The sequence below is a fragment of the Schistocerca serialis genome, chromosome 4 (assembly GCF_023864345.2).
Source record: "Schistocerca serialis cubense isolate TAMUIC-IGC-003099 chromosome 4, iqSchSeri2.2, whole genome shotgun sequence".
NCBI classification, from domain to species: domain Eukaryota; kingdom Metazoa; phylum Arthropoda; class Insecta; order Orthoptera; family Acrididae; genus Schistocerca; species Schistocerca serialis.
In genome coordinates, this window is record NC_064641.1 from 691,468,555 (window position 1) to 691,483,054 (window position 14,500).

The 14,500-nt window shown below is 39.9% G+C and overlaps 1 protein-coding gene across 1 annotated transcript in view; it reads right to left on the reverse strand.

The window, feature by feature from the left end:
• Nucleotides 1–14,500, reverse strand: part of LOC126473191 (regulator of telomere elongation helicase 1 homolog) — a 117,956-nt gene that overhangs the window by 76,238 nt on the left and 27,218 nt on the right. The window contains exons 8-9 of the mRNA XM_050100086.1: nucleotides 12,547–12,677; nucleotides 2,164–2,370 (exon numbers count right to left, since the gene is read on the reverse strand). Of these exons, the coding sequence (XP_049956043.1) occupies nucleotides 2,164–2,370; nucleotides 12,547–12,677 (338 nt within the window). The remainder of the gene's footprint in view (nucleotides 1–2,163; nucleotides 2,371–12,546; nucleotides 12,678–14,500) is intronic.

Sequence of the window (14,500 nt, forward strand, 5' to 3'; positions counted from 1 at the left end):
GAAGTTCAGCAGCCCAAGCGCGATAGGATTGATTCAGTTGTTTTTGACAACAATAAAAGGCAACACGAGAGGCTACCACATGCGTTTGCTTTTGAAAATAGATGGACAGAAGTGAGCACATTTCAGCAAAGGACAAAGACGCAGGATCTTTCAAAGGAGCCAATTGCGACAACAACCGATACATTTGAGGTTAAATCCATGAAAGGAACAGAGACTTACATGTTTGTTTGTCCGCGACATGAAATGCCAAGAAGTGCTGTTGAAGAAGTTTTTCTTAATCAGACCAGTCTTCCGCCGTCTCGTCGTAAGGAGGTAACGGAGGTAGAGGCAATGACGAGAGATGCCGCAACGAAAAGAAGCATTTGCTGTTCTATGAGACCTTGCAATAGTTGCTCTAAAGTAGCCATGGAAACATGTGGGTCAACGATGGAAAAGAAAAATCACTACCTCATCGCCAATTGTTATAACTTCAAGTTGAACAAATATATTTCAAGGAAGACGCAATACATGAAAGTCACAGATCAAGTAAACAGAGTAAGACGTGTGTACAGTTTAACAGTCAAATCATAACTGAGTCTGAGTCTAGTGGCCGCTGGCTGGCTGGCCGCTTAGGTGGGCTGCTGCTGCATGGCTGGCAGACAACGCCGCATGTAGAGGATGCGCGTAACTGCGTGGCGGCACTTTGAAAGATAGGCGAGTCACAACAAATGGGGTTGCTAAAGAATGTTAGTTTACAATGTCAGGTTAATAACTCTGGTAAATCTCTGTGAAAGAACAGGAAATTTTCTTAAACTGTACCAATTCAGGTCAACACAGTTCTGCCTACACTTTGTTGAAAGTTTTAAGTGCGAACAACTGCAGTTATTCGTTGGCAGTCATATTAACCAATTAAAGTATCATGGAATACGTAGGAAGAGAACTTGAGTTTCAAGCAAATATATCCACTTGAAGGATTCAGCAAATAATCGGTTCAAAACCCAATTGGGATAAGTTCATATTGACACTGATATTGAAAAATATTTACTTGTTTATTAATGAGTTTAACTTTTACAATGGCATCGGGAAAGCAGATGCAAAACCCATGTGCAGCACCAGGAATGGCTGCATAGGAAACTGAAAAGTGAACATTATATATGGCCATAACACCTGACTTGTAGAAATTTCCATATATGGGCATAGTAGCGAAAAGATTACATGTGGCTCTGCGAACTCAGGAAATAAAAGACCATTTTTTTGGTGTAGAAATGATGTGATAACTCAATTTTGTTCTTCTATTGATTCCTTCATTAATTCATTCTCCAGGAATTCCAGAAAAGAACTAATAAAATGGCTTGCCAATAACCTAAATCTGCCAAACATATATGACCTAAAATCCCACATTATTGTTACATAGTTTACACAACAGTCTCTTATCCTACCGCACTTCTTCACAAGACACACAAATATTCAGCCAAGAGTAGAATGATGTAAATTAAAAGTCACATAATTGATTTTAATCTGAGGAAAGCAACATCATTTAGCTACACATATCTAAATATGTAAGCAGTTTGCATCCTCCTCTGCAACCACACACACACACACACACACACACACACACACACACACACACACAATTTGTGCAACTGCGTTGTCCCAGCAGGACACACAATGAAAGGTTTGCATTTTGACAGGTGGGTTGGGGTGAGAAGTTGTGTGGGTTGGGAGGCAGGAAGTGGGACGGCAGGTACGGATGGGGTAGCTGACAGGTCAGAGGGAGGCAGCCGGTGTGCAGGATAGGAATGTGGGACAGGGAGGCAGCAGGTGTACGGGATAGGAATGTGTGACACAGGCACCAGAGCAGATGAGTTCGTGCAGCACATGGTGGTGGTGATGACGTGAAAGCATGGATTGGGAAGGGGTGGTTGGACAGAGGAGGAGGAGATTGTTGTGTGGGTGCAATGGGTTAGTGGAAATTGAGGCAAGGAGGATTACATGAGCAAAGCATGTGTTGCAAGGGTAATTCTCATTTGCATAGAACAGAACAGCCGGTGCTGGGTGAGGGATGCAGATGGTACAGGTTGTGAAGCAGCCATTGAACTCAAGCATGTTGCGCTGAGCGGCATGTTCCACCACTTGGTGGTCGATGCATTTCAGGAAATCCAAAGAAAGTCCATCATACATTACCGTGTGTTAAAAGAAGAATTGAGTGGATGGCCATCAGGTCCTGTATGTACAATGCCAACAAACACTTGGTCTGGAGTCACTATGTGTGGATTCTCTAGCCTCACTGGAACATCTATGGCCAGCTCCGACACTAGAGGCTTCAAAGGAGCAAGTGTTCCACTCGTGAGAATTACACAGTGAGCACCTTGCTCCACCAATGCCTGCATCCTATATTACGGAAAAAATAAATGCAAATAAAGTAACAGAAATAAAACAATTTATGCCAGTATTATTCCTGTTTCATAATCAGCAATAATTAATTTACTTTCAATAACTTTATAGAGCATGGGCAAAAATATGGAAATACCAAAAACACAACACATTGCATTGCCTAATATGGTGTAGGAAACCTGTTGGAATTCAAAACAGCTTACAGCTATCTCAGACTGGTTAAATACTTGTTCTGTATGGTTTTCAAAGGAATCTTACAACATCCTTCCTGCAGAACAGAGGGAGCTGAGATAATGACAATGTAGGTGGATATCAATCACACTGCCTTCTGTCTAAAGCAGACCACAAAAATTTACCAATATTGTGATATGGTGACTGCTGGCCAGGGGAGATGCAATAACTGATGCTAGTGCTCACAAAACCAGTCATGGACAATCCGAGCTGTGTGAACAAGGACCCTGTCATCTTGGAACACAGAATTACTATGGTATGGACCTGGTCCTGCCAACTGGTCACATAATCCTTGGCAGTAATGCGTGCTTGCAGAGTACTTATGGGGCCCATGGAATGATACAGTTGCTCAAATAATCATCACTAAGCCCCAGCCATGCTCCACTCTCGGAACATACATAAACATGGTCAAAAGTTGGAAAAATTGTGAAACAAGACACATCTGACCAAATGAGATTCTTCTATTGCTCCACAGTCCTTATGGCTATGAGACAATGTTTTCCTGTTACGGGCCTCTGCATCACTGATGAGTGGTTCTGGAATTCCAATTTGCCTTTGCAATTCCCTGCTTATGGTGCTGACAGGGTTTGTGAGTGCCACGTTCAGTTCTGCAGTAACTTTTGCAGCTGTCATACTCTCATTTTTTGTCAGATCCTTTTCAATGACTGTCTGTCAGGATCACTCAACACACACTTCCAATTGTGATGTGGCTTAGCAGATGATGCTTTTCTGCATGTGGTACAAATCTCCAGTACAGTGCCTCTTGATGCACCAAACACTTCAACTCATTTAGTTACACAAGTATCCACTATATGAGTGCCAACCATTTGCCCACATTTGAATACATTTAGCTGTTAACATATAGTACTTACAACTACACAGAACACAGTTTTTCCTACAACTGACACTTGCAGTGTATTGTGCGCATTGTACAGATGCCCTTTGTGGTCAAAAATAATAGTGCAACCTGTAGGCTTGATTAGCATCTACATTTATGTCGAACGTGCATGTCTTGTGGTGTCTGCACATTTCTGTCCAACCCCTGTATGTAATATTGTGAAGAAGCCTAAAAGTTAGGTACCTATCGCTTAGAGGACACAAAACCAAACAACCAAGTCACATAACTGTGTTACTCCTAGTTACAGAGATATCGTTTATCACTTCAGGTTAGGGGTCAGATAACAGCAGTGATACACCACACACTTCTGATAGCATCTTATAATAGTCCATCGATACAAGAGATGGCCTGCGTCCATAGACTACCTTCAAGCTTAGACATGGCTAATCTAGCCCAACAAGCACAGTGAGATCAGCCTAGACTAAGCAGCTACTGATTTACTGGACATTATATGTTGCTTGCAATATCTAGTAGATCATGCACATTATGAGATCATTCAATGGCTGCAAAATTTTTCCATGATCTACATGTATATGTTCCAAGTTCTGAGAGAATTTTACTTTCTACTGACATAGGGCTTGTCTTTTTTAATGTAATTTTGAAATCATTATTATACACTCCTGGAAATGGAAAAAAGAACACATTGACACCGGTGTGTCAGACCCACCATACTTGCTCCGGACACTGCGAGAGGGCTGTACAAGCAATGATCACACGCACGGCACAGCGGACACACCAGGAACCGCGGTGTTGGCCGTCGAATGGCGCTAGCTGCGCAGCGTTTGTGCACCGCCGCCGTCAGTGTCAGCCAGTTTGCCGTGGCATACGGAGCTCCATCGCAGTCTTTAACACTGGTAGCATGCCGCGACAGCGTGGACGTGAACCGTATGTGCAGTTGACGGACTTTGAGCGAGGGCGTATAGTGGGCATGCGGGAGGCCGGGTGGACGTACCGCCGAATTGCTCAACACGTGGGGCGTGAGGTCTCCACAGTACATCGATGTTGTCGCCAGTGGTCGGCGGAAGGTGCACGTGCCCGTCGACCTGGGACCGGACCGCAGCGACGCACGGATGCACGCCAAGACCGTAGGATCCTACGCAGTGCTGTAGGGGACCGCACCGCCACTTCCCAGCAAAATTAGGGACACTGTTGCGCCTGGGGTGTCGGCGAGGACCATTCGCAACCGTCTCCATGAAGCTGGGCTACGGTCCCGCACACCGTTAGGCCGTCTTCCGCTCACGCCCCAACATCGTGCAGCCCGCCTCCAGTGGTGTCGCGACAAGCGTGAATGGAGGGACGAATGGAGACGTGTCGTCTTCAGCGATGAGAGTCGCTTCTGCCTTGGTGCCAATGATGGTCGTATGCGTGTTTGGCGCCGTGCAGGTGAGCGCCACAATCAGGACTGCATACGACCGAGGCACACAGGGCCAACACCCGGCATCATGGTGTGGGGAGCGATCTCCTGCACTGGCCGTACACCACTGGTGACACTGAATAGTGCACGGTACATCCAAACCGTCATCGAACCCATCGTTCTACCATTCCTAGACCGGCAAGGGAACTTGCTGTTCCAACAGGACAATGCACGTCCGCATGTATCCCGTGCCGCCCAACGTGCTCTAGATGGTGTAAGTCAACTACCCTGGCCAGCAAGATCTCCGGATCTGTCCCCCATTGAGCATGTTTGGGACTGGATGAAGCGTCGTCTCACGCGGTCTGCACGTCCAGCACGAACGCTGGTCCAACTGAGGCGCCAGGTGGAAATGGCATGGCAAGCCGTTCCACAGGACTACATCCAGCATCTCTACGATCGTCTCCATGGGAGAATAGCAGCCTGCATTGCTGCGAAAGGTGGATATACACTGTACTAGTGCCGACATTGTGCATGCTCTGTTGCCTGTGTCTATGTGCCTGTGGTTCTGTCAGTGTGATCATGTGATGTATCTGACCCCAGGAATGTGTCAATAAAGTTTCCCCTTCCTGGGACAATGAATTCACGGTGTTCTTATTTCAATTTCCAGGAGTGTACAACAGCCTCTCAAGAGGAACAATTTCATTTGAATCCGTCCAAGCCTGCTAGGCACAGGACTTTCTTTTTTTATTAGTGTAAGCATCTCACACGCAGAATGGTACATTACCTTCTTGCCAGTTTCACAAAATGCTGTTTGAGAATTTCTGCCAATTGCCTTGTAGTGCACATTCTTGCTAAATGTACAATTTTGTTGAAATTAAAACACAGCGCAGTACACATAATGAGAAACTACACACTGAACAATTTAGAAAGCAGTACTGGGGAGAGTAGGTTAATACACAATATTAAATGATCACTAAAGTAATATAATCAAAAACATTCAATAGAGGAGAGAGAATCCTCTTATATAACTTATAATGAAAAATTATTAAATCAACTGCAGAATAGATGAAAAGAGGGTCTGGAACTGTTGATCTTGGTCTGAGCTTGGCCTATTAGTTTTAGCGGTTCATGTGTTGAGTGATAATGCCATATCTATGAATCGTTTAATCTTAGCATGTTGGAAGCCATTGGATAACTGGAAGATAATTTTACAATACTGCTTCAGAACAAATCAGAGTATCTCTCTCTTCTTTATTTTTTCCTGCGTAATTTAAATTAACTGTATTTATTGCCTGTCACTATGATGTGTTGTTATGACCCACTATCAGCTACTATGTGCTCTCTATGTACCTATACAAACTTGTTTTACTTACAAAATGTATCTAATATGCTTCCAGCTGCATTGTAGGGTCACCAAAACCCATTAAATACAAACATATTAAAATACGTGTGTGTGTGTGTGTGTGTGTGTGTGTGTGTGTGTGTGTGTGTGTGTGTGTGTGTGTGTATGTTTTTCATTTTACCACCTGAACCACTGGACTGATTTCACAGAACTTGGTACACATATTCCCTATTGTCAGGCAACAATTGCTGTGGGCATAAGAATGATGAAAAATATTTATTGCTTACTACTATTTCGCTGTTCATGCAGTATAAGTACTGCATGAGGCATGATGTTATAATTTATTACTTCTTTACTACTAACTGTATTTGTGACATATTTTACAAACAGTACAGACATAATCCAATGAGGGCAAGTGCAAAATTATATCATTGTGTGACACAGTCAAGAGGATGTGATGTTATAAAGATTGAGATATGTGAAAATCTGCCACACCAAGCATGACATTTAAATTTATTACTTCTCTGTTACTAAAGCTATTTGCAATAAATTTCACAGACAGTATCCATGTATGCCTCTGAATGTACAGGGTGACAATTATTGAACTATATGAAAAAAAACATAAATTAGTTGCAAAATACAGTGCGCACTCACTTTATTCAACATGTAAACATCATCACAGATATTCAAATTAGGTTATGACATGTTCTATATGCTTGCCATCATTGGTGATGCTGTGGTGCAGATGAATAGCAAAATTTTGTATGACCTGCTGAAGTGTTGAAACACCAATGCTGTCAATGATGTCCTGAATGGTTGTTTTCAGCTCAGCAATGGTTTTTTGGTTATTGCTGTACACCTTGCCTTTAATATAGCCCCACAAAAAGGAGCCACATGTGTTCAAATCTGGAGAATATGGCAGCCAATCGAGGCTCATGGCATTCACCTCTGGGTACCCCGCAGCCAGAATGCGGTCCCCAACGTACTCCTCCAGGTCATCCAAAACTCTCCTGCTTCAATGGGCTCGAGCTCCATCTTGCATGAACCACATCTTGTCAAAATCAGGGTCACTTTGGATAATGGGGATGAAAATGTCTGCCAAAACCTTCACATACCCTTCAGAAGTCACCTTGCCATCAAGGAATATCACACCAATTATTCTGTGACTGGACATTGGCCATCACACACTCACCTGTTAAGGATGAACAGACTTCTCAATCATGAAATGCAGATTCTCAGTCCCCCAAATGCTCCAATTTAGCTTATTGATGAACCCATCCAAAAGAAAGTGAGCTTGGCCAATAAACCAAACAATACAGCGCATACTATTTTCCATCTTGCCCTGCGACCAACTGTGCAGTTTGAACATCCTAATGCAAACTGTTCTGAAGTTATGAAGATTTTTTTTTCATGTAGTTCAATAACTTTAACCCTGTACCCACATGATCATCAGGATCGGGCTGTGATCATCAGCTCAGCCAAGGCCCTACAAGGGCTGTAGCACCAAGGAGTAAGTAAGTAAGTATTCTGGAAAGACATCTTCAACTTTTATAGTCCTTTCTTCCTCAGCTGCGTCTAATATTACGGTATATTATTAATTTTTACTTATGGACCGTCTGACAGCAACTGAATAAAACACAATTTTAGTGCCATATGCGTTTCGCCTTTATTTTCTGCAAGGCATCATCAGTGGCCTGGAATATGTACATATGTTAGCTATTTTATTTACATTTTTGTCATTGTGCCTATAGGTTATAAACAGTTCTGGTGGTTGGTATTTCCTATTAAGTGTAATGTTTTGAACTGTACTTACAGGTTGCGTGGACAATTTCCTACATATTACGCTCCTGTTGCATTTTTGGTGTTGTTCTTCTTCTTATGAACGCCAATTTGCGGTTTTTTTTTCCCATTCCACAACACTATGCACTGAACGCTTGTTTTAAAGCAATGTTTTGATTTCTGTTGCCGACTATCAAATGTTTTTGCCAAAGATCGAATGTTATTGCCAAACTTATGAGTGTAACTATTGAAGTATCTGTGGTCTGTTCGTGTATGCATTTGTGTGTGCGTTTGTGTGTGTGTGTGTGTGTGTGTGTGTGTGTGTGTGTGTGTGTGTGTGTGTGTGTGTGTGTGGTTTTTGGTGTGATATATATATTTTTTGTGCTGTGTGTGTGTGTGTGTGTGTGTGTGTGTGTGTGTGTGTGTCTCCAGATGATGTGGGGAAGAGTTTTCTTTTTTTTTATTATTTTTTGTTTTATGTTATCATTTCCTTTACTAAGTGTAGTAGGGAGCCTGTGCTGATGTGTGTTTGTTCATTTATCATATGTTTGTTTTCTGCTATGGCTTTCTGGATGTGGAAGTTTTCTTGCATTTGTATAAGATGTTTGTCATGGTTGCTTATTCTCATTATTTTCATTTCTTGTTCCATGTTTGTAGGATGATGGTTGTAGTGTTTTAAATGCTCTGCAAATGTGGAATGGTTTGTTTCATACTTCCAACATCTGATATGTTCTTTGTATCTTGTTTGAAAATTCCTGCATGTCATGCCTATGTATACTGCATCACAACTTTGACATTCAAGTTTATATATTCCTGATTGTTGGAATTCGTCTCTCTTGGTAGCTGGCTGGCTTAGGTGTGATTGAAGGGTTTGCCCAGGCTTATATGCTATTTTGAAGCCCTGTCTCTTTAGGATGTTTGCAACTCTGTGTGTTAGTTTATGTGTATAGGTCATGGTGTACCTTCTGGTTCTTTTCTGTGTGGTGTTGTCATTGTGTGTGTTCGTTGAGTGTGTTTGTAAGTTTTCAGCTTGTGAGTTCTTTTGTATTGTGGAACTGTTGTGTTTGTTTTTTATTTGTGTTTTTATTTTTTGATTGAGCTTGTGTACCACATGTGTGTCATACCCGTTGTTCCTAGCTATTTGTATGATTGTACTCATTTCTTGTTCATAGTTTCTCTTGCTGAGTGGGATTCTGTTTAATGTATGTAACATGTGTCTTAGTGCTGCAAGTTTCTGGCTGTGGGGGGTGGTTGGATGTGGAATGTATTATTGTGTCTGTGGCTGTTGGTTTTCTAAGGATGTTAAATGTATGTTTACCATTTTCTTTTATAATTGTAATGTCAAGACATTAATACATCACAAAAACCAACGAATACATAAACACCAACGCCATACAAAAACTGAAGTCAGATCCAACTACACGATTCCAGGCAAATGTGAAACGAACACTGAAAAACATTGAACACACACTCACAGACAAACAGAAATACTACTTAACACAGAAAAACCCACAAGCACCGACACTCCGCAGTCAACCGAAAGTACATAAAGACGGAATGCCAATGAGAGCTGTTATCAACTTCAAGAAAGCCCCAACATACCACATAGCCAAACACCTCCAAAAGTTAGTTACAAAACACTATAAAGTAGAAAACAACAGAACAGTGATAAACACAGGAAACCTAATAGAAAACATACAGAACATACAGGTACCACACACAGCATCACTGATTTCATTCGATATAGAAAATCTGTATATCCCTATCACAGAAACAATAGAAATCATAGAACAAAATCTCTCATCCCACAGCAACCTCACCACAGATGCAATAAAAGAAATAACAGATACGCTCAGACTGACAACTGAACAAAACTACTTTCAGTTTGAGAAAGAATATTATCTACAAACTGATGGACTGCCCATGGGATCCCCAATATCAGGAACACTAGCAAACATTTTCATCAGTCACCTAGAAAATCAGATATTTGATAAGATAACCACAAATGAAAGTTTCAAAATCATATATTGGTACAGATACGTGGATGACATTATTTGTCTGGTAGATGAGCCAAGTGAAAAAATAGATGAACTCCATTCAGAAATAAACAAAGCTCATCAGAACATAAAATTCACACTTGAAAAAGAAAAAGAAAATCAAATAAATTTTCTTGACATTACAATTAAAAAAGAAAATGGTAAACATACATTTAACATCTTTAGAAAACCAACAGCCACAGACACAATAATACATTCCACATCCAACCACCCCCACAGCCAGAAACTTGCAGCACTAAGACACATGTTACATAGATTAAACAGAATCTCACTCAGCAAGAGAAACTATGAACAAGAAATGAGTACAATCATACAAATGGCTAGGAACAATGGGTATGACACACATGTGGTACACAAGCTCAATCAAAAACTAAAAAACAAACAACAGTTCCACAATACAAAAGAACTCACAAGCTGAAAACCTCCAAACACACTCAACAAACACACACAATGACAACACCACACAGAAAAGAACCAGATGGTACACCATGACCTACACACATAAACTAACACACAGAGTTGCAAACATCCTAAAGAGACAGGGCTTCAAAATAGCATATAAGCCTGGGCAAACCCTTCAATCACACTTAAGCCAGCCAGCTACCAAGAGAGACAAATTCCAACAATCAGGAATATATAAACTTAATGTCAAAGTTGTGATGCAGTATACATAGGCATGACATGCAGGAATTTTCAAACAAGATACAAAGAACATATCAGATGTTGGAAGTATGAAACAAACCATTCCACATTTGCAGAGCATTTAAAACACTACAACCATCATCCTACAAACATGGAACAAGAAATGAAAATAATGAGAATAAGCAACCATGACAAACATCTTATACAAATGCAAGAAAACTTCCACATCCAGAAAGCCATAGCAGAAAACAAACATGTGATAAATGAACAAACAAACATCAGCACAGGCTTCCTACTACACTTAGTACAGGAAATGGTAACATAAAACAAAAAATAATAAAAAAAAAAGAAAGCTCTTCCCCACATCATCTGGACACACACACACACACACACACACACACACACACACACACGCACGCAAATGCATACACGAACAGACCACAGGTACTTCAACAGTTACACTCATAAGTTTGGCAATAACATTCGATCTTTGGAAAAAACATTTGACAGTCGGCAACAGAAACCAAAACATTGCTTTAAAACAAGCGTTCAGTGCATAGTATTGTGGAATGGGGAAAAAAACCGCAAATTGGCGTTCATAAGAAGAAGAACAACACCAAAAATGCAACAGGAGCGTAATATGTAGGAAATTGTCCACGCAACCTGTAAGTACAGTTCAAAACATTACTACTTAATAGGAAATACCAACCACCAGAACTGTTTATAACCTATAGGCACAATGACAAAAATGTAAATAAAATAGCTAACATATGTACATATTCCTTGCCACTGATGATGCCTTGCAGAAAATAAAGGCGAAACGCATATGGCACTAAAATTGTGTTCTATTCAGTTGCTGTCAGATGGTCCATAAGTAAAAATTATTAATATACCGTAATATTCTGGAAAGAATCCCACAGGCCAGTAGTGGTTGCAAGCACATTCAGAGAAACTGTGGAAGGAACTCCATCACAATGGCCAGAGAACAATTTCAAATCCCCTGTTCTCAACTTAAGAGCCCAGTGTCATAACATAGTACTGCACATCACTCAGTAGTAAGGATGTAAGAGCATACTTATAAAGATAAAAATATATGCGAATTTTCCTTAAAATATAAAATATTTTGCAAATATTCCAAAATTGAATATTTTACTGAAATTAATGACTATCAGCGTGTTTCTTCAAAATTCTACATATCAAGAGGACTAACATTTAATGCAGAATGCTAAATGGAATCTCACATGAAGAGAGGGCATGAAATAAGTGATGGCTGATTAGATGTATGCCTACTTGCAGAATGACAGCTATGATAGAGACTTTTGCGAAGATATAATAGCTTTCCGCAGCTTGATGTACATTTTTAAATCTCTAATTAAATACCTCCCTCTTGTTATTTTGTTGAATCACTGACATTTACCTCACTCCCCAAGCCCCACTCCCTTCCCCCCACTCTCTCTCTCTACCCCTTTGGAATGAGACATATGAAGCAAGTTGGTGCAGTTGCAGTTAAGGAACTAGACTCTATTTAAGAGGAGCAGGGTTCAAATACATATATAGGTTTTCCATGGCTTCTCTAAGCCACTTCAAGTGAATTATTTGCTAAGGGCATACCCAATTCGTACCACCCACATCTGCCTCAAATGACCTACATGTTAACCAGATAAACCTAAACTGTTCTGGATCACTCTTTCACAAAATGCCATCAGTGATATTTAATGGGTGTGTCCAGTACTAATCCATTTAGCACAAAATGTCTTTCTTCGAAGTTAAAATCATCCTGACAAAACAACCAAACAGGTATAAAATCCCAAATGTTAAAAGATGTTTTTTTCACAAAGCAAATTATTCTGAAAAATGCTAATAAACGTACCCAAATCCAGGACTGAAGCACCAATAATTTATCTGCTTTCCCTTGTTACTTGTCAGATTCGTTGTTCTGTTAGATAACCAAGTATCTGTCTTGCTCTTAGTTGACTTGAATTCCTCATAAGTTATAAAGACCTACAAATAAGGGTAACATTACGTTATGACTCATTTCACATAACATATGCATGTGACTATGTCACATACTAACAGACATAAGGAGCAATAGAGTGCTTTAAAACTGAAAAGAGATGAAAGTGGTAATCTGTGCCATGATTAAAACCCAAGCTGAAAAAAGGTCAATCACAAACTACATTTTAATCAATGGGAAATAAAGTGCAAAAACCAAGACATTTTTCTTAAACAACAATGGTGATATAAAAATTATTCAAAATTTACTATAAAAGGAGATTTCAGTCTTTTCCTACTGAAAACTTCAAAGCCTGCTAGCTTCATAAACACACAGATCAATATTGACAAATAGCAAAATTCATAAATAACCCATTTCACATAATTTATTTCTTTTGAGCTGTTGCGCAGTTTTATCAAGAGAGAACTAAATTGTAGCATAGATCACAAATCAGGCACATGCTGATATGCTATGCACAAATCATCAATATCTCATGGTAGAAGACATTCAGAGAGATACATGCATATTCATCACTCTTAAAGCAACATTTGGAACTCTTCAGACTGTTTCAGGCTTGGTCCAACAACTAATTACTTCAAAAATAATGAAAATTTACTGGCACCATGTTTACACGTGATACAGAGGCAAAAATCAAATTTCAGAAGCTTGTTTTTTTTCTCTCTCATGTTTAAATGTTAGGCATGAATCAATTCTGTTAGTCGAATTAAATGTCAGTTTGCAAGAATCAGTTGCTTTACACGACTTTCATCTGTTAATCAGCTGTTCTTGTTATGGCAGTAAAATTAAGTGAGATTATCAGTATTTTCAAAGCCAATACCCACCACGACAGCATAAATTTACATGCCAACTAGTACTGCAGATGATGAAAAGATTGAAGGAATGTATGATGAGACAAAAGAAATTATTCAGATAGCTAATGGAGAAGGTAGATGAAAATTTAATAATTATGGTGGACTGGAAATCAATAGTATGAAAATGAAGAGAATGAAAAATATTAGGAGGATAAGGGTTGGGGGACAGAGATGAATAAGGAAGTTGCCTGGTAGAATTTTGCACAGAGCATAACTTAATCATCACTAACATTTGGCTTAAGAATTATGACATTGGAAGGTTCCACGTTGTACAGGGTGGTCACAAACAGCCTTAAAAGTCTGTAACAGCGTTGCAGGAGAGACTGTGCTGAGAAATAATTAAGAAAAAATTCAATATGTTTCACCGTTTCAGAGTTATTTAACATTGAAGTTAGCCAGTTTGAAGTTAGCCAGTCAGGTCGAAACTTGTACACATTCAAGCAGCCTGCCAGAGGTAGTGCCAGCAAACATGTTCTTTATTTGGTTTCCTCAAATAAAACATACATATCTTTTGCTCACCTAGCTTAAATTTATCACTTCCTAAAAAGGCATGCTTTAACTGGTAATATGAGCATTATAACAAGTGGTACCTCACGAATCCACAAATGTCTGTGCATTACCACATTTTAGCATGTGCAGGTGCTTGAATTTGTGTTCACTGACCTGACTGGCTAACTTCAACACTAAATAACTCAGAAACTCTGCAATGTTTCGAATTTTTTTCTTAACGATTATTTCCAGCACAATCTCCCTTGAACATCCTTACAAACTTTTCTTATGCTTCTAATCACTCTGTATAATAGTAAGACGAAAATTTCATGATCAGATTTTAAACTGTGCAAATTTTCCAGAGGCAGATGTGGACTCTAAGCAAAATTTATTGGTTATCAACAGCAGATTAAAACTGAAGAAATTACAAATGGGTATGAAATCAAAGAGATGGGACCTGGATAAGCTGA